General features: G+C 38.8%; 1 protein-coding gene across 1 annotated transcript; it reads left to right on the top strand.

Moving 5' to 3' along the window:
* The first annotated feature begins 721 nt into the window (after window positions 1-721).
* Window positions 722-8554, top strand: alphaSnap (Alpha-soluble NSF attachment protein). The gene is made up of 5 exons (XM_065239380.1): window positions 722-986; window positions 1514-1700; window positions 6748-6879; window positions 6943-7263; window positions 7328-8554. Exons 1-5 carry the CDS (start codon window positions 895-897, stop codon window positions 7475-7477), a joined length of 882 nt encoding a protein of 293 aa, XP_065095452.1. The 5' UTR covers window positions 722-894; the 3' UTR covers window positions 7478-8554.
* Window positions 8555-20820: the final 12266 nt, after the last annotated feature.

Below are 20820 nucleotides of genomic sequence, written 5' to 3'. Positions count from 1 at the left end.
CGTCCAAACCGTTCAGCATGGTAAGTGAACCTTCGCGTGATTAACAAACTCGGGACAGCTTGTTTTAACTCCTCTGCTATCCGTGCCGAACAGTAGGTTGATTTGAAAGTTGTCCATACACAGCAAAAAAAAAATGTAATATCGATCAATGTAATTCAAGCTGATGTATGAAATAATGATGTAATAGCAAAAATCAGATACAATATTACATCAATGGATGTAATTTTGTTCGCAAAATCGATGTACATCGTACAACGTTATATTAAACAACCGATGGATTGACCTGGTTGCAGCAGTTTGGATGTAATATTCAACAACTTTTTTTTCTGTGTATGTTAAATTTAAAGGAAAATTCACCAAATGAACACTTTGTCAAGCAGTTTTGGCGTGACTTTCTACCAGCGATTTCACATAACTGGACCAAATAATTTCTATTTTTTTATGAAACGCACAAATGTTGGCTACTTTTCTCGAGGTTCTAGAAGAAAAAGTCTCAAAATAATGTTTTATTTCAAAGTTCGAGTGGTAGTAAACGTCATTTTAGGTGCTCGAATGAAGTGGTTAAATGGAACACAGCCCGAGAACACCGTTCACTCAAAAAACAGCTCGAATGAGTAAGATAACCTCCCTCTGTAAACCTCCTTGGCATCGTGCTGAAATATTTCGATCTGTCACGCATTTTGATTCCATTTTGACTCGCCAGCTTGCGCATCAGTAGGAAATCATTAATCATCAGGCCCAGACGACAGCACAAAAGAAAACTGCGTGAGAAAAATCAATAATAAAAGATTTTCACCAGCAGCAGCAGAAGAGTTAGCAGAAAAGTGTTTTGTGGAAAATCTGGTGAAAATTTAGTGACCTCCGATTGAAAATCGTAATTGAAAGCATCCGACGATGGCTGATAACGAGCAGAAAGCGCTGCAGCTAATTGCAGAAGCAGAGAAGAAGCTAAATTCGTCGAAGAGCTTTTTGGGATCTCTTTTTGGGTGAGTTGCAAAAGCGAAAATCCGTGTCCCCTCCCCGAAACGGGCAACCTACATAATTATCGGGAAATCTATCAAAAAATGGAGCATTGGTGGTAAACTTCCAACGTGCTAATTGACTAGACTAGTAAACAACGCATTAGTTTTCCTGAATGAGTCATTGTTCGAAGCTAGATTTCTCCTTGAAGCATCCAAAGCAAGAAAAAAAAGAAACATAATGGGCTGATTGTGTCTATACACAGAGTCACCACCGCATAGGTATTAACAGAGCAGCACACACATTGGAAGTAGAGTCAAAACTACCCTCACCCCCTGTACCTGTGCTTATCATGCCCCGTTACAAAGTCTATGCATGAGCAACACGATAGGATGGGTTGGGAAGAAAATCAATAACTTAAAACTTTTCTTGATTAGTCCAATGGTAACCTTTTGCAATTGGCAGCTGACCCAGCGCTTTGCTTTCCATACTTCTAAGCAGCAATACGTGCAATTTGTGCATTGAAATGTGTTTGTTTTCATTTTACTTCCAGTGGTGGTTCGAACAAGGTTGAGGAAGCGGTAGAATGCTACCAACGGGCGGCCAACATGTTCAAAATGGCCAAAAAATGGGCCCAAGCGGGATCGGCTTTCTGTGAGGCGGCCAACCTGCACGCTAAGGCCGGAAGCCGTCACGATGCGGCCACCAACTATGTCGACGCGTCCAACTGTTATAAGAAGGTGAGTGATAAGCATCTGTGAATGAATGGCAAGAATTGTTCTAAGTATGGTAGTGGTGTATAGGTAACTGCGGTTCACGTTCTAAATAGATGATCGAAAATACATGCAATACTCGTATTTCTAAGCGGGATGTTGCAATATTTGTGACACTTACTAAATGCGCTGCTTGGAATTAAAGCAGCAATGTCTGGTTTTCATATGGAACAAGCATGCCTTTATTTTCTACTTGTACGTGGAACGTGAAGTGGCTATGACCTGTAGAAAAGGTTTTAAGTTCTTTGCAGAGGTCAATTTCCGGTCCGGTGTAGAGAATCTTTCGGGTAGGAAATTCTCTCGATTACCCTGGCAATCTTATCGCAACTTTCTAAATCATTCTTTACAGGCTTTTCAAATGTTGTCCATGTCCAAGAGTCAGACATTTATTTTTAAATCTGTGATGTTGAAAATAATGTCATGTTTTAAATTTCAATAAGTCCATTCCATTCGATTCCTGAGATTTTCTTCCTGTAAGAACGTTCTTCAGTGGGAGTTATTGAATGTTGAGTTAAGTACTGAAGTTGTCAATGTGATTTCTTTCTTCGGAGCATGCTTGGCATGCACAGTTGTACACACCAACTGCTCATTTGTTAATAACTTTTCATTTGTTTTTCTTAAAAGCAATTGATAGATTAGGATCATAGTTTACTATAGGTATGCAAAAAGTAGGTAAATCTTAACATTTGAATCAACACCAATGAATTTTTACATTTAAAGTCCGAGATGTAGGGCTGGTAGCGAGTCACTTTTTTAAAGCCAGACACTAAAAAGTCACTTTTTCTTGTAATAAGTCACTATTTTAAACTTTTTTAAACGTGAATTTATTTCAAGATTGATCATTTTTTCTGAATAGGCCTACAGTTTGTTCTATTTTTTTTAACAATTCGAAGTTAACGACCTTATTTTTTTAACGTTTAATCGTTCTTCTCCATCTACAGGGTGTACACTCATTTGGCAAAATAAAGTTCCCTGAGTTTTCCAAGTTTTTCCATAACTTTGGCGGAAAATTTCCAGGTTTATAATAAGAATCCTATGTATGAAATGTTTTAAAAATATGTTTTTACGCAAACGTTTTTAAGACATGACAAACAGCTTTACTATCAAATCCATTAAATGTTGAAGTTGAACGCTTACTTCATTTTAGTAAGTCTAAGATCACAACACATTTTTAATGTCTTGACTATTCGTACTAACAAAAATGTGAAAACTTTAATGAAGTTCTATTGATCTCAGAAAAGTTAGATCTAGAGATCGTTGGGGAATTCCAGAGAATTTAAGAGGAAGTCTCCGAAAGTTTAGCCCAGACTATTGAATTGCACACTTAGAAATAACTAATTTTACACGTGACGGAATCCATCTTTGACATATAAGATGAAACGTAAACAAACATGTCATTTAATACTAAATGCTTCATTTGATTGAGCTATATTTCGCGTCTGTTATGACTCAAATTTATGTCAAAATTTACACTCTCAGAGCACCTAAATTTACATGAATTTTTCTAAGTGTGTGGTTTAAAAATCTATAAGCGTGAGTTTAGACAAATTCAGGATAGTTCCATAACGTGCTGAAATAAAATCAAGAACCCGTAAGATGTTCCGATAGATTCAGTACAGAGACCTTCAGAAAATTTATGAAATCTTCAGAAATATTTCAGGAACTTCACAGAAATCCAGAGAATTCCAGGGAAGTTTAAAGGAGTTTACGAGAATTCCATGCATTTTAAAGCAGAACCGAGGTCTTCATTAGGCTTGAGAGCTTTAGGGAAGCTCCGAGAACATCAAGACAGATCAGAGAATTGATGGCAGTTCAAAAAATTTCAAGGAATTTGCAAAAACCGGAATTTCCGGAAACTTTGGTTTGCTCAGAGAAAATGTCTGGAACGCAATAAAAATTATATGAACATCCGGAAAATAAGAGAGTATTTCAAGGGTGTTATATCATGGAAATTTAAAGATCTTAAAAAATCTAAAATTTAGCTAAGTTGATTAGATAACATCAACGAAGTACCATTAATTAAAAAAAAAAAAAACGAGAACTTTTAGCAAGCTTCGATATTTTCTTTCACAATAACTTAAGGCAATTTGCAGCGACTTACCTTAAAACTATGGGATATTCCGAGAATTCTATGATTGATCCGAAAACTTTAGAAGCTTCAGGGAATTATAAATATATATCAGAATTTTTTTCGGAACATTTGATTAATTTAGAGAAATTAAGGTAAGCATAGAAAACTTCTCGGATGTCCAGGATTCTCAGGGTAAATTAGTGATTTAAGGCAAAGTTCCGTAAGCGTTTATAAACTTTATGAAACTTCAGGAAAATTGTAGAACTTAGAGGCAATTAAATCAATTCCAGTAAAATTGTGAGTTCTTTTAAAAAAGTACTAAGATATTCAGGGCAGTCTAGAAAATTTTAAGGTAATTGAGAAATATTTTGGGCAGTTTTAAAAACTCTAGACTATGAAAGAAGTTATTAATTAGTTTCGATAATTTTAACTTCAGACAAACCTTGAGAACTTCAGTGAAAATCATTGAACTATATTAATTATTTCGCTGCGAAAGCTTAAAGAAGTTCCTGAAATTTCAGAATAACTTTGAAAACTTCACAGAAGTACAGAGATCTTCAGAAACATTCCGAGAACTTCATAAAAGTCTATGGAACTTAAGGGGAGATCCGAGGACTTCAGGAACTTTTATGGACATTTCGGGAGCATATCAAATAACTTGAGTTAAGCTCCAAAAACAAAGGGAATTTCAAGGGAGTTCAGTTCCATTAGTTTCACTAAATTAGTGGAAAATTTCAAGAAGTTCCCAGATTTTCAGAGAACATAAGAGATGTCAAGAAAATTATTGAGGTTTTCACATAAGTTCAGAAGTTCACGCAAGCTTAAATATTTTTAGAACAATTCAATTAAATTCATGGTATTACAACAAGCTTCATTAGAACTGCAAACACTTAAGAGAAGTTTCGAGAACTTCGAGAAAGATTTTGATCTCGCTAATAAAGCTCTAAAAAAAAAAAAAATTAAGAAAGAACAAATATCTTCAGAGCAGAGATATTCCAGAGCAGGGAAAGTACATAAATTTTAAAAAAGTTTCGAGAAATTCAGTGAAACACTTTAGAGAAGATTCATGATCGTTAGGAAAATTAAGGAAACTTTAGGAAGTCCGAAAAAGTTTAAATAAGTTAAAAAAAAATGATGAGAAGTATTGTGAGCATCAGGTTAGGTTAGTTTCTTAAACTAGAAAAGAACTTCAAGGCAATTGAATTAACTTCAGGTATATTTTGGTAACTTTCAAGTAGTTCTGAAGACCTCAAAATAGCTCTGAGCCAGCTGTCTTCTCGTCGAAGCTAATCGATCGGTTGCAGATGGCCTGAGTAACTATTTGGTGGGGTGAAAAGTAACCTCATTGACCGCCAGAATGCGCTGCTACTGCAAAAAGGTTATGGATCCTTGTAATCCGTTCATATTTAGACAGACATGCCAAATTTCAGTGCGATACTGTCTTTAGTTTTGTTTTGACTGCAGATTGTTGTTGACGTGTTTGGCATCATGTTGAGTATTGATAAAAACGATGTTCGTTCTGTCATAAAACATCACGGCGAATGAGAACGACCCAAATTTGAGTTTAGTTCACTCATAATCGCCAAAAGTGCAGGAGCTCAGCGATGAGTAAATTTGCCTCATGTTTTCCCAGGATTTTCCAGGGAAAAATTACCGAATTTGAGAAAAGTAAAGATTGGATTCAGTCTATTGGTACTACTCCGAGACTGAATAAAATTTTCGTCAATTTCCTCATTTTCCGGCAGATTTTTTAGGTTTTCAGGTGCCGCCATTTGTCGGATTACATCTGGAATCCAAGCTCTATTATAAGCTTTTGCTATGTCTAAAGCTGCCCAAGGTGGCGTCGTGAAGGGCTTGAGCAAGCGTGGCGAAGTACGTGTTCTGAACGAAAGGCGTGTTGACGGTGGTCAAGTAGGTCCCTGGATTCTAGAAAGTTCATCAGTCGCCTATTTACCATCCTTTCCACGATTTTGGAGGTACAGCATGTGAGGGAGATTCGCCTGAAATCACTAGCTTGTCTGTCAGGCTTTCCTTGCTTGAGGATCGAGATCACGAGACTGTGCTTACACACAGAGAAATGATTTTTAAATTCAAATGGATATATTTTTGGCTCAGGGCCTAATATATTTTTGGTATTGATTCAAATATATTATTCGGTTAATTTAAAGCAAAATATTTTTGAATCAACAAACCGGTTGTAGAGTCAATAATCTGTTTGTTGATTCTAAAAACCATTTTGTTGATTCGAAAATATGTTTCGTTGAAATGGTGATACAATATGTTTGAATCAATAACAAAATACATTAGGCCCTGAAACAAAAATCAATTTTTCTGCGTGTTCCAGTTGTTCAACCACTCCTGGTTGATTAGATCTAGAAGCTTGCGTCTTCCTTTTGGTGGTAGATTCCGGAGCAAAGGATAACCCACTTCATTTGGGCCCGCGGAATTCGCTTTAGCCTTTGACAAGCTTAGATTGCTTCCTGTATGAGAGCGGAAAAATATAATTTGATTTATGATTTTGCCAACACTGCACACATCAAATAACGTGAGAACTACAAAATAGCATTATTGATGGTCATATTGAGTGTAAGTACTACAGTCGTATCACACCATGGTTGGATAAATTCAGGTTTTTACAAATCATTACACCCTGATCTTCCGTCCGCTGGAATGCCAACACAGGTTCCATCAAATATGGCATTTCTAGCTTCTTCATCAGTTAATTTGGAACTCCTGCAAATCCCTTGGTTTATGTCCTACATTAGCATTCTCTACGATTTCGCTATCGTTTCGACTAATAGTGGATTAGCTCCGATTACTAGTGGATTAGCGATTAAAAACGACAGATTCTAGTGGTCAAATACTTCCCGTGGAAGATTCAACACAGCTGCACATATTGAATCAAGATACGAATACACAACTGTTTTTTTTTTGTATACACAGATCGATCCAAACGAAGCCGTCAGTTGTCTGCTGAAGTCCATCGACATTTACACCGACATGGGTCGGTTCACCATGGCTGCCAAGCATCATCAAACTATTGCCGAGATGTACGAAAACGAAGCGAATGATTTGGTAAGTCCCCGCCTGCATTTCAAACAATGAATCGCAAATCCAATGATGTCAAATCGCTTACAGCAACGTGCCGTGCAGCACTACGAGCAGGCCGCGGACTACTTCAAGGGTGAAGAATCGACCAGCTCGGCCAACAAATGCATGCTGAAGGTGGCGCAGTACGCTGCACAGTTGGAGGACTACGAGAAGGCCATCCAGATCTACGAACAGGTGGCCGGATCGTGCCTGGACAGTTCCCTGCTCAAGTACAGCGCCAAGGAGTACTTCTTCCGAGCCGCTCTCTGCCATCTGAGTGTCGATTTGCTGAACGCTCAGCACGCTCTCGAAAAGTACGCACAACAGTACCCGGCTTTCCAGGACTCGCGGGAGTACAAATTGGTTAAGGTGGGTTTCGAATCTTTTTGAAATACAAGAAAAATGGTGATTTTCAATTTCGCTTTTCAAACAGACCCTGTGCGAACATCTGGAAGAGCAGAACGTGGACGGTTTCACCGAAGCGGTCAAGGAGTACGATAGCATCTCCCGGTTGGATCAGTGGTACACCACCATCTTGCTGAGAATCAAAAAACAGGCCAACGATAATCCCGATCTGCGATAAATTGATGAGCCACGAAATTGCGATTTGCACTGGAAAGTAGAACTCACGCGTTCAACCCCATCTTACTCTATATTATATTACTAACTACTACCTACTACTATCAGCGAAAGATTTGTTCGATTCGGAAGGGATATTTCTTAGGATATTAGCAAAACAACAACTAAGAAAGGACAATTACTAATCGATGGATGTGTGCGTGCTAATACGGCAAAAGTGTAGGATCGCTATCGTTTTTATTAGTCTTAGTTTCCAATATTATATATAATGCATATTGAAAAACAAGAAACAAAAACATAGCATTAGTTGAAAAGACTTTACATGAATGAAATATAATCCACAGAGAAGAGAGTGATGGAAATGTACTTTATTATCACGTGTATGTTTATGTTTGTTTTTGTTTAACGCGGAGCTACCATTCCGTTTTAGTTGTTACAAAATGCAACAGATGAAGCGAAGGAAATGTTACAGTTATCTAATGCAGATTTTGTGTTGTTTATTATTTGTCTCTACAACAATAATTATACAATGTTAGTGAACAGCTATCATAAATACAGAAGAAAAATAGTGTCAAGCGTTCCAACAACCATTACCAACAGTGTAAAACAGCGCAGAACAATAAATCCTTAAACTCAGAAAGTGGGGTTTTTCAAAAATTTCCTGAAAAATCTCACTTTGATCGAATTTTTTCGATCCTTTTAGTTCTATCTCACTAGTCAGAACTCATTGCAGAGAATAATAAATAAATTCCAACAGCAAACGTTACAAGTATATCACTAATCCAGTCACGTCGATATAGCAACAAAGGTCCGATTAATGCACTCTAAAAATAAAACAGAAAAATGTCTTTGAAAATATCATTGCTTCGAAAATAAAGCGTCGTTATTCATACATGAAAAACCAACAACATCCCATACCCATACATATTGGGAAACCAGAGAAGAACCGAAAGAAACCTACCCACTAAACTGCATAAATATAAGCTAAGAATTTGAAATACCCCAACAAAATTCTCTATCTCTAGCTATATTCTAGTAAATCAACAAAAGAAGAAACGAATCAGAGGATATTCGTTACTGATGATAAAAGAAACAAGCGAAAATTTGCAACTCAAGTTGAAGTGTGAAAAACAGACATTCACATCCAACTGGGGCGTTAGTAAAATTTGTCATAAACTGGCTCTATATTATCATAGCAATTCTCTAAAACAATTATAAAACATACAGCTAAAACGAATAGGGTGGCGACGCATTGGTTTGGAAGGTGAAGCGACACCGACGAAGCGGAAAATTGAGTGAAGTATTGTGCTTCGTTGTATGAAAGCTAATAAAATGGACGGAAGAGACAAACAGACAACTAAAAAAATTACATGTTTCCGAATTGCAATAAATAAAGACAACAAAAAAGGTACTACGAAAAATAAGCACTCGGCTCGAATTTTCTTTTCTGGAAAGAATGTATTCTCTTTAATTTCCTCCGCTCCCTCCATTCTGCGAGCCGTGTGATTTGATTTGCACAGATAGTTAGCTCACACGACGTGACTTTTGTCACCTCGTTAGTAACAGAGAGTCACACGACTCGCAAAATAAGGGATGCGTACACTCTACAAATTCTCCACGTCCGATTTACGTGACATATCACGTAACTGATTTGTATTTATAAAATCTCAAATGTTACGTGACGTTGGCAACAGATTTAGTGTATTTGGGTTAGTGTGTTTGGAACTTCTATCTTATTTTCTATCAATAAATGGGGTTAACAAAACTAAGTATGTAGAAGTTCGGAATACATTTTCCCATTTTTCAATATCCACAGATCTTAAAACTTTTAGCGAACAGTTCCGCAATTAAAAAACCCAGTAAAACCTTACTAACTGGGATTATGTACCGACAAAGCTGCAAGCTGAACCAGCGGAAGCAGTATCTCTGAAGAAACCGGTCGTCGAGTGCCAGCGTCAGTCGAATCGCAAACACAACATTGATCCAACATACCTGGAACCATCAGGTTCTCATAAAAAAAAAAACACGCAATCGCGCTGTCAAATTGCTACCACAAAGGCTATGTTCCATTTCTTCTTCATCATTCCTTTATTTAATGTCGGTCTCTGTTTCGCAATCTAATGCCAATCACCGACGAACATCGATTGCCATCCATTGACTGGAAGGCAGCTTCCACACCTGCGTAGGATATCGCACCCATTCACACACATGGGCCGGGACTAACGGCTTTACTTCCCTTCCGAAGGAAGATGTGACCAGAGATTTTTATGTCTCAGAAAAATCCCACTGACCTCGGCTGGGATTGAACTCAGACCCATTAGGGTGAGAAAGCAGTCACGCTTACCATTACCGGCGCCGTGTGTCCCATTTGAATTTTCTCTTTAATTTGACAGATGCAAAATTTTCAAATAAACCTGTTATTGTACTAGTCTAGTCTGACAGACCAGGAATCCATTTTGACAAACACCTTGTAATGTGTCTAAGTAGGCATTCCTAAATTTCATACCAAAAACAAATATCCAACCGTTCAGGCAGCAGAGTCAATGTATCACCTCAAAACTGCAACTGCAACTGAAAAGTCCACGGTACGCGTGTAAATGCCACGCAGAAATGGCTCCGTCACGAAACGGAACGCAACGGAACAAATCCACAACCTTCTCGAAAATCAAATCAAGTCAAATTTAAGTGAAAATTCACCAGCCTAATTACTGAATTATATTGTGGGATGTTGACAGCGATGATTGATGATTTTGACGTATCAATTTGTGCAGAAAAAAATATACTGATGTCAGTTCAGACCATTCAGCTCCTGATGATGAAACGGAAGACGGTTCCAAGCCCCGAGATGCAGATGGTCACCAAAATGATTTCGTCACACCTCTATCAGGCAGATGTAGCAATTTAAATGTTTCTTAGTTGGTAGTACCGCCACTTGTGGTGCACATAATCAATTCCCTAGCGTTTGACGTTTACACATTACAACCATCTGTTGAGTGTATTGCCCATCAAAGTATATACGACAGATGGCGGTAGGGTTTACAATGATAAATGTTCAATGTGTTGTGTCTGCTTGTCTGTGAAATAACATTGAGGCACAGACAAACAGACGTAACACTTCATTGTGTATCTTCGTTCACGCATTTAACGGTTGATTTGAATATTATAAGTTCCGCGAACTACTCACCGCAGCGCTGACATCGGATCACTTTGACGTTTCTATACATTCTATAGAACTTTTATGCAATATTGTTTGCGAGTTAACGAGCAAGCTTGTTTTACGCGAGAAGCCCGAGAGATGTCGTTACTGAGGTCCTATGTTTTGAGATACTATGTTTTCAAGAAAAACTTTTTCAAAGAGTTACGTCTGTTTGGCTGTGATTGAGGATAAAATCAAAACATTGAGAAATATAAAATCAAAACATTGAGAAATATAACGCATCACTTTCAGAAATATTTCACTTTGCAACCGATGAACCATCCTGACGGCCATATGAGTACCCAAGTAACCATATAGTCGCAATATAGCTTGTATATTCTCGCGTCACTTTTCAAAAGGTCCTAAGTAACAAATATAATCAAATCGAGATAAGCGATACAAACTATTGCTCTTCTATCATTGTATGTGATACAAAAACATCCATCCAAATTTACTTTTATTTATTTAAGAAAATCATTGATCAAAAATTGTCCAATGTACAGTTTGAAATGATGGGTAAATGATTGTTACTTCGGTCATTCGGACTGCCTAACATGATTGGTGCTCATTTTCCAAAGGCGGGGCCAATCTAAAGTTAGGTACTATACTCTGAAATCTGTGAAAGGGAATCTAGTATCATGTAGACAAAACGTCCAATGTAACACTCATTGATTATGTCATTGAGAAAAATCGGCCAATGTAACATGTCCGATGTACAACTCGACTTGTCAAAACGTCCTATGTGGTTTTTTCTATGTTGTAGCATGAAATTCAAAGTAAAATTGTGATTTTACCGTTTCTTCTGAATTTTCAACGTTATTATACACTGGCTACATTAAAAATAGTATTGCAAAATGTATTGTTTTTAAACAGTTAAGTTAATAATCTGTCGAACTTCAACTTCGATTTTCTCAAAATGGTGGATATGTTACATTGGTATTTGAAAAGTGACGCGAGTATTCTTACTTTGCTTGACTATGGTTAGTTGGGGAATCTGATGAAACAGTACGTACGTATTTCTTTCATTCTCTTTTCGCACACGGTACGCTCGGTGGACCAGCGACTATGGATGTGAGCCGTGTCCCAGATCGCCATGGCAATTCAATGACAGATGGTGGACATGAAACCGATCAAAAAAGGCGGAATCATATTAGACCCAACCAAGGACGATCTACGGAAGGAAATTGTCGGTGAAGTACGGAATGAAATACGAAGCGTTAGAGAAAAAGTCCAAGGAATTCCAAAAGAAGCAATTAACGACGGCGGAAGAGCAGAATATGGTGAGAGCTTTCCAATTATTAAAAAAAAATTCGAAATTAAACAAAATAGGGGAATTTACGTATTCTCGTCAATCTAAGCAGCGTCCGAACTTCTATTAGCGATTTCTCAGCGTCACACTCATACATGACAGGTTTGTTTGTTGACATTTATCTGCTGCTTGCTGTTCTACAATCGACAGAATTGATCAATTTCCAATCGACAGAATTGATCAAAACGGGTTGAACATGTTTTTACAACGATCCAAACTTCTCAGGTGAGTGTGACTATTGTCGGCAGTCTCTTTTTCTTCGGCACCCTTTCCATTTGAACTGCGTGTTAACCAGCTGTTCTATTATTGGCAACTCGAAATCAGCCGTATTTTGTAGTGTGTATGTTTAATTTAAAGAAAAATATGGCATAACAGGATTGCACAGTCGTAAAAATGTAATCAGATTGAAGCTGTTCAGGTAAGGAATCGGCTTAATACATTCAGCGAAGAGTTTTGATGGGAAAATACAGTGAAATTAACGTTTCAATTTCGGTTGCCGAAAATAGTCAATGGGTGCCGAAGCCATAATTTACCCTACATGCCAAGTTTGAAAAAAAAATATTTTCGAACCTGGAAGCGTGTATATATAACCAATATCCATTTGATAACGGTGATGCATATATGCGGGGCTTATTGTGAGTGAAAGTAACCTCGGAATGGGCGTCACTCTCCAGACATTCTGAAATTGGTTGTTGGATCTGCGATAGAGCCTTCTAACTCCCGGACTAAAGCTGTCTACAATGACCATAAATGCGGACATTGTAGAGAGAGTTCTTCCATAATAACACTGCCGGCCAGTGGGGGTTAGAGGGAATACACACACACACACCTCTATCAGGCCGACCAGAGTATTAAAGGACTACATTAATACAACATTCAAGACAGAATTCAAAGGAGAAATGCTATAGGAACGCCAGCTATTGCGATCAAGCGTGCCATGATCGAGAGAGTATCCAGGTGGCAACGAAGGTGATTTGAAATTTGTGTAATCATACATCAATCAGTCGAATAAGTTGGATTTAATAAGCTAGCTCATGTAATATTTAGTAGGTAGTTCGGTTCTAGCTCTAGTGTCGTCATATTCAAACAACGAGTCATCGTACATTACATTGTTGCATCATATAAATAGACTTAGATCATTTGAGTCTGACAGTGACCATCGACAGGGTAAGCTTCAGAGAGGTTATTCCAAGGAATTCGGGGGAATATAGGAAGTGAGTTTATCGCACTTCGCACTATGAGGCCCAGAACACTTTTAAGAGCTTGCCAGCGTAATATTCTGGATTTGCTGGTCAAGGCATTTGAGATTCCTCTACACTTTGTGGTTGCAATTTTTGGTTTTGCCATTTTATTTATCTGGTATTTTCTGCATTCATAATCTTGTCTATTGCCCTAGACTGATTCCCTAAATTTACTAGACTTTTCCTTGGCTTGGCGTTTGGATCAAGATGCTAGTGAGTGATCCACAAAACGTAATCTTGTGAGATTAGGCAAATCGCTCGACTTTAGTTCCAGGGTTAAGATCTATTTTCCATCATACGCATGGTGGCCACTGGATTTAAGATTTTTCCATGGTACCCATCATAGTTTTCCCGGTTTCAGCTAAGTATGATAAAATGGAATACCCGCACGAATCCATTTTCAGAAATGAAATTTATTATCCTCCAAGATCGTTTCAAAATGACAAATTATAAATGTACCATAATTTAGATTTAAATTATCAAATATCAGATTTAATTATAGTATTCTGACACTTTGAACAATTGTGTACGGAATGTTAAAGAGCATGAACAACGTAAGGAGAACTTGAGGTGATTTTTAACATAGTTCATCTTTTATTATATCGGGATTGGAGGAAAATTCGTTTGAACTTCAAAATAGCGTGAAATTCAGCGAAGAGTTATCCTCAGACAGAGCTTTGAAGATAGTTTCAAAGGAATTCCTTGTAGACTTCTTAAGAACTTTGAGGTAACTTGACAGAATTTTCGGCAGGAACCGGGAGCATTTCAAAGTATTCACTCACTCAGCGATCAACAAATCGTGACTCTGAGAAAGCTAAATTGACAGGTCTTAGCTGTCAAACACATACTTTGCAACCTCTTCTTGTATCCAGTATCCAGTAAAAAAATATGTTCATAATTCCGAAAAACATGTTTTTAGCTGTAATGAGTATTTGTTACCTTGCTGATAAAATTGAAATTATACTGCAATTTCCTACAGAGATTTTTTTTATACTCCCGCGCTGAAAATCGCTCAGTAATACTTTAAAAAATAAATCTATATGTAATCAAAACCAATAAAATTTCTCTGTTCTAGTTAGATGCTTTCAAATGTAGTTTGTTTCGACCTTGAAAATCACATACAATAACATTTTAATGATCCGTTGGTCTTAAAATAAAAATGGGTATGTACTAAAATTAACAGCGAACATCACATAATTTATTGATTTATCTCTTAAGAACATTCTTACTTTGGATAAAAATCAACGAAATCATAAATTAAATTTCAAAATAAAACCGTTCGACTTTGGCACTGTTCGATTTTGGTAACACTAAATTTTCGGGCTTGCTGCCAAAATCGAATGGGCACTGAGTACCTGTTCCCATATTGCTCAGAAAAAAGGTCGATGGCTGTTTTTTGTAGGAAATTATCCTAGCTACAACTTTGCTTCTTTTCTTTATTTAACGTCAGTTTCTGTTCTGCAATGGAATGCCATGGGAGGCGATTCCACACCTGGAACCTATCGAACCCATCAACACATGCGCCGGGATAAGCGGCTTTATTCCTTTCCGAAGTAAAATGAAACCAGATATTTTTTCACTACAGAAAAATCCCAATGACCTCGGCTGGGATTGAACCCAAAAACACTGGGGTGAGAAAGCACGCAATCACCAGCGCTGTCTACTGATCAATTCAAATGATGTTCTTCTCCAGATGAGCTTAACAAATTAACGCAGCCAAGCAAAGGAAGTCAGTTACCATCAGAACCGAGGTAGTAACCTACGTAACTGACAAAATGGTAACCACCCAGAAATGTCGACTCGTTGCTAGGATATCAGCGAATAACAATTGCAATATCCTTGCACCCAGGATATATTTATGCTCTCAGCCTTTCCCGTCTTCGATATGCCACTCTCAGTCAGCGAAATTCTCTCTCCAAACTAAATGGTCCTTTTATCTCACTCTCTTTCTCCGTTCGTTTTGCCAGATTGTTTGTTTTTAGGGTGCAAGTATGCAAGGAAAGCCTCTATCCACCAACATCAATAATAATAACAAGATTACAGGCAATTTTTCATCCACCCCTCTTAATTTCTATGTGGTGGTTTCTATATGGTGTGACGTAGGAATATCCTTTCTTTCTGCAACAGTCTCTATATATGAGCATTGCGAGCACAAATGGTAATATGAATGGGAGATGACAATCTCGGGCACCAGTTGTCGGCGCTGGTGCGCACAGGTATTGGTTTCAGCGGATCAGAAGTTGAAGGAAATGCCAAAATCCTGTTGAATGAATGGGCACGGGGTGAAAAGTATTGCATTCAGCGTTTAATTTCCAACTCGGGAAGACAAGTGCGATTTTTTCGCTCTAGGCAGAAAACATAAAAAATAATCCTTTTCAACGTTCCATTTCCGCTAGTATGTCGATAATGTTATTGTAAAATGTAGCGCTGCATAGAGAAAAAAAATCTGAATTTTAACTGTGGCGGTTGATTTTGAGCTATAGTACACAAAATTACTGATTTATGCGATATTGCGCTTAAATTTACATGACATATCATACGCGCTGGTATTGCCTAGTTTGAGGTCACCAGTTTTCTGATGATTTCTAGTCCCAAGCATCGTCTATTGGTTCTCTGTGTAAATTACACCTGATCTGGCAATAACAGAGTAGCAACCGTGGGCTGTCAATCATGCTCATGCTCACTATATTAAAACAAATGATTGGGAGTTATGCCAACTTGTTTTCATAGTTTGCCCATCTTTAATCGGTAATGAAGCATTTTCATGATGCGAAAATTAAAAAAAATATGCCTAGGAATAAAGCGTGATTTTGTCTTTTAGACCATCAGAAGGTACCATAGGAGTAGGCTGTGCGTTTAAACAGTGGCTGGTGGCTGCCGCTTTTGTTTACTGAGTAGAAGACCGTGGGTTTACACCCAAGCTCCTCCAAAATAAAACAATAACCATTCGCCTGCTTAAGCGAATCCTGACCCATCACCTACCCAACTATCCAACTCCTTAACATATATGGGGGCGTCGGTGAGACGCTGGCCTCCCGTTAAGGTGATTCCTTGTAGAATCCACTAATGGCCGCCACGTAGGCCATACATGCCCTTCCACTTCGAATCTTCAGTTACACAAATCTCGGAAATTAGTGCCCTATTTAACCTGAAATTGCTACTTCATGTATGCTGCAGTGCAGCAAACGTGTAGTAACAGTTTCATTATGGTACGTGTCATGAAAGCTGATATTTGTGCACTTGAAGTTGCGAAGTGGTTGCGAGAATACGGATCTCACAGCGAAACACCTTAAGTAGATGTTACATCAACAATATCCGTCCTTTCCCCGTAAAGGAGAAGATGTGCGTGGCCGGCGATGGCAATTGTCATGCTTTTCCTGTTCTGAACTTGTCCTGAGATTCCAAGTTTTCAAGAAACGAAAAGATCATTAAGTTTCAGATGCTTCAAAGAAAATTGGGCACGATAAGAACTTCTACTATCACGGCACGCTGGGAAAAAGTTTGATATATCCGAAGTTGTTTGCCCGGCAGCAGTCTTATAATGTTCAAAACGGCAGATTGTGGTCTTCCATCTCGGAAAATTTACCAGGGAATAATATTGAAATATTCCACGGTTCCAAAGTACCGCTCCAGTGATGGTTTCTGGAGGAATATGCAAATGCGGCAAATTACATTGGTTTTCATGGAAAAAAGGGTTAAGTTAACGGTATATAGTATGAAAAGAAAATTTTGGAAAAGTTGCCAACCCAAGTGTAATGATTGGAAAAGATCATTATGTATTTAAATAGGATGGAGCGCCCTCTAACACAGCAAGCTTGTTCAGAGGTCATTCCATGACGCGTAGGTCAGTTTTTCTCATTCGCGTTGTCATGAGAACCTGAGATTTGTCAATCATGTCAATATTTACACGTCGTTTATTGTAGAATGGTTGATCAGCACTCGTAGGGAAAAGTGGGAATTGTCAGGGAATTTGAAAGAAAACGAGTGAAGGACAGAAATATCCGGCAGTCTGTTCGCTATTCGAGCCAACGTTATGTGGGAAATAATACTTGTATGACCAATTCAGTGCCGTTTGACATATTTCCAATATTCTAACTAAAATTTGTATTATTGGAATTCTATTCTTTGTAACAGTTTTAATGCTGAAGAGATGTAGGACGTGGAGGGACGGCCTAGGGGAAGCATAATATGATTTATTGCTTCCTATGTTGGAATGGTTCAGATGGGTTTTGCTCTTCCTTTGGAGGATTTTGATTTAACTAATTGTTGGTACTCGGTAGATCGTTGAGTTGACCACATTTAACCTCGGAGCTATCTGTCAGGTTTCTGCAGATGCAAGGGCGGTGTATCCATTATGCGCTGGCCTGAAAAATCCAGAATGCTTGTTTTACGAGATCCACTTTTCCAAAATGTTGTTGAGGACATGGTGTTGTGACCGGCGCAGGGTGTTGTGTTTAGGTATAGTGCTAAGTGCACAACACCAGGACCCACACGATTGGCATAACGCATACGGCTTCACACTAAAATTATCCTGGGTAGGTAGGAAACAGCCATGGCGGGAGAACTCCCGAGGAATCTGACGAGAAGGAGAACGGTAAGTAGGACATCGATCAAAATGAGCAGCGTGCATGCATATGTATAACTTTGACTCATTTCCAACATCTTACTCTCCCTCTGTCAATACTTCGTTGTCCTTTAAGCATGACGGCTTCCCACAATGGCTTGATTGATTACCGTCGGACAGCGATTTTAAAGGATAAACTCCAATCCTCCACTTGAGTGACATCTCATGACCTTCAAACACTACATATATAAACTCGTATATAAGGTAATAGCAGTATTCTGCTATCAAGACACTATTCATGAGCATGAGGCATTATTGAACGCCCACGGTTGCTACTATGTTATTGCCAAATCAGCTGTAATTACACAGAGAACCAATAAACGTTGCTTGGGACTAGGAATCATCCTCAATGTGTAAAAACTGGTGATCTCAAACTAGACAATACCAGCGCCGGCCGCGCCCGAACGCAGTTCAAGAATGAAATGTGTTGACATGACACTCGCGCTTTGATGGAAACCGAGCTTCTTTTTAATCATCGAGTTGCTGTTATTACCATGTAGCCATATTAACAAATAACACGATTTACGAATCTTGATTGTGAATGGGCCTGAGATTATGCTCATGTTGTTTTGCTCAGTAAGCAAAAACCGGTCGGTCTAAGGCCACCGAGCCCCTCATATCACATCATACCGTTACTCGAGTTGTTGCAACTATTCAAACCCGGCGCCGACGACAAGCTTCGGAAAATGATAAACATGCGATTTGACCATACATTTCTTTAATATGAAAAGATCTAGGACCGCGTTTTTCTGCTCAGTAAGCAAGCTACTGCAATCGACTATCTTTCAAATCCGAAAAATAAAAGCCACGAGAAAGTACTTGGGCCTTCATTAAGTTCCACTTTCATGCGACGTTCAATGTTTCGATTAGCTCTTTACGCATTGTTCAGGCTATCATAACAAGCGATGTTTGTTTAAGTCCTGGTTAAACAAGCTATTCAAATGAAATTACGTTCTCGAAAGCAGTATCGCTTTTCTTATGTTCTAAATGAAACCGCGAAACAAACGGATTCTTTTGAACTGGAACAAGCTCACCAAATACAATCACCATTGTAATCCAACCTTCAACCAATTTTGGAAAATATCGAAAATAAATAAAAGGAAAAAATATACACAACCACATAAAAACACATAAACAGGGAACATGGCACTTCCTAATACAAAACCAACTTGCCACCGAGTTCATTAAGAAATATCAGCAACAACCATTGTTATCTTACACTGAAGTTGACAAGCGCCCAGCAATTTACCCAGTGAAGCTTATCCAAAAGTATCCCTTCTTCCTTCTTTCAAGAGTTTTTAATTTTAATATTAAATTTGATTTAAATTAACTTCACAATTCAAAAGGCATTGTGACTACTTCTCCGAGTCTTGCCACTATTAACAAGGCCTAAAAAGTAACAAGGACTAAAATGTGTTCCTTTGATTACCGAAAAATCCTGCTCCCCTAGTTTGAACTTGTCAGGACTAGGGTTCGGAGGTAGATCTTATACCAGTAACGCACTACTAAAAGGTGATCTACCAGCGTTACTGGTGAATATGGTGTACTATTCATTACAGGGGGGGGGGGGGGGGCTGGTAACATCGACATCGCAATTTTAGATAGTCGAAAAATCTCACTACTTTCAGAAGGTCACAACTAGCGATTTTATGATCGCTGATTGCACGCTCATCGCGTTGCTCATCGTTACAGCTAATCGCTAGTTGTGACCCATTGTTTCATAATACCGAAAAATAGCATTTTAGCTGTTATGAGCAATTGCAAGCCTGATTTATTTATTCGTCAATCAATAACGTAATTATTCTTTTTCTTCTTATTCGCATTTTCAAGCTTATTGCTTAGCGCATATTACCGTATGCGTGATAATGTTTGCACCATCGTACAAATAAGGTTCCCGTTTCACCTGTACATACAATGCCTTGGTTTTCTTTGCATGCACGTAACCTATAGCTCATACCGTAGTAGGCTGTGTATAAAAGAAAATGATTTACTTAGTTTGACAGTTGCACCATGACGAAGTGGCAGCGTATTCGTGATTTGTCCCACGCGCAAATGTCGGAAAAAGACATTTCAATCGCCGTGGGAGTGTCCCGGTGGACCGTCAAAAGGGTTTTAGACCGAGAAAAGAAAGGACAACTATCCGCGCAGGTGGCCACAGGTCGTCCGAGGTCAGCTCGGGATCCGAGGGTTATCACTGCTATCAAAAGGAAGATTCGGGTGAATCCAGTGCGTTCAATAAGGAAAATGGCAACGGAACACGGGATCAGTGACTTTACGGCACGGAAGATCGTAAAGGAAGATTGCGGGGCGAAGTCGAGGGCACGGAAAAAAAACTCAAATGATTACCAACCGCATCCGGGAGCTACGAGTCGAACGATGTAAGAAAATCTTGAACTTCTTTAAGCGAAAAAATCCGGTAATCCTGTTTACCAACGAGAGCATGGTTACCGTCGATCCCGTATTAAATTCCAGATTAGTTCTCTTCCGGTAAAAGACGTGGCCGACGAGCACAAGAACGTGTATCTGACCAAGCATCCTGCTAGCGTTATGGTTTTTGGATTGGTGGCTTCCGATGGCAAAAAAATGGGCCCGGTGTTCATTCCAGAAGGCAACAAGGTCAACACGGAGGTCTACATCGGGATTTTAAGTAAGTATGTTCTTCCGTGGATCAAAGAACAGTACGGTCCGAAGCCAAATGTTGTATTTCAACAAGATGGGGCTCCGTGCCGCACCTCGAACCGCACTCAGAAGTAGTTGCAGGAACATCTTCCGTTCTGAGCGAAGGATATGTGGCCGCCATCCAGCTCGATCTTAATCCGCTGGATTACTCAATATGGCGCGTCATAAAGCCCTGTTCTAAACACCACCCTCAGACAAACATTGACCCATACCTGGAGAGAAATGGATCCAGACTACATTATTAGAACCTGCCGTGCATTCCGGAAGCGTGTGGTGGCCGTAATTGCAGCAAGTGGAA

The sequence above is a fragment of the Ochlerotatus camptorhynchus genome, unplaced genomic scaffold (assembly GCF_037179485.1).
Source record: "Ochlerotatus camptorhynchus isolate MF236.1 unplaced genomic scaffold, CSIRO-AGI_Acam_v1.1 ptg000055l, whole genome shotgun sequence".
Lineage (NCBI taxonomy): Eukaryota > Metazoa > Arthropoda > Insecta > Diptera > Culicidae > Ochlerotatus > Ochlerotatus camptorhynchus.
This window is presented reverse-complemented; position numbering and strand designations above follow the sequence as displayed.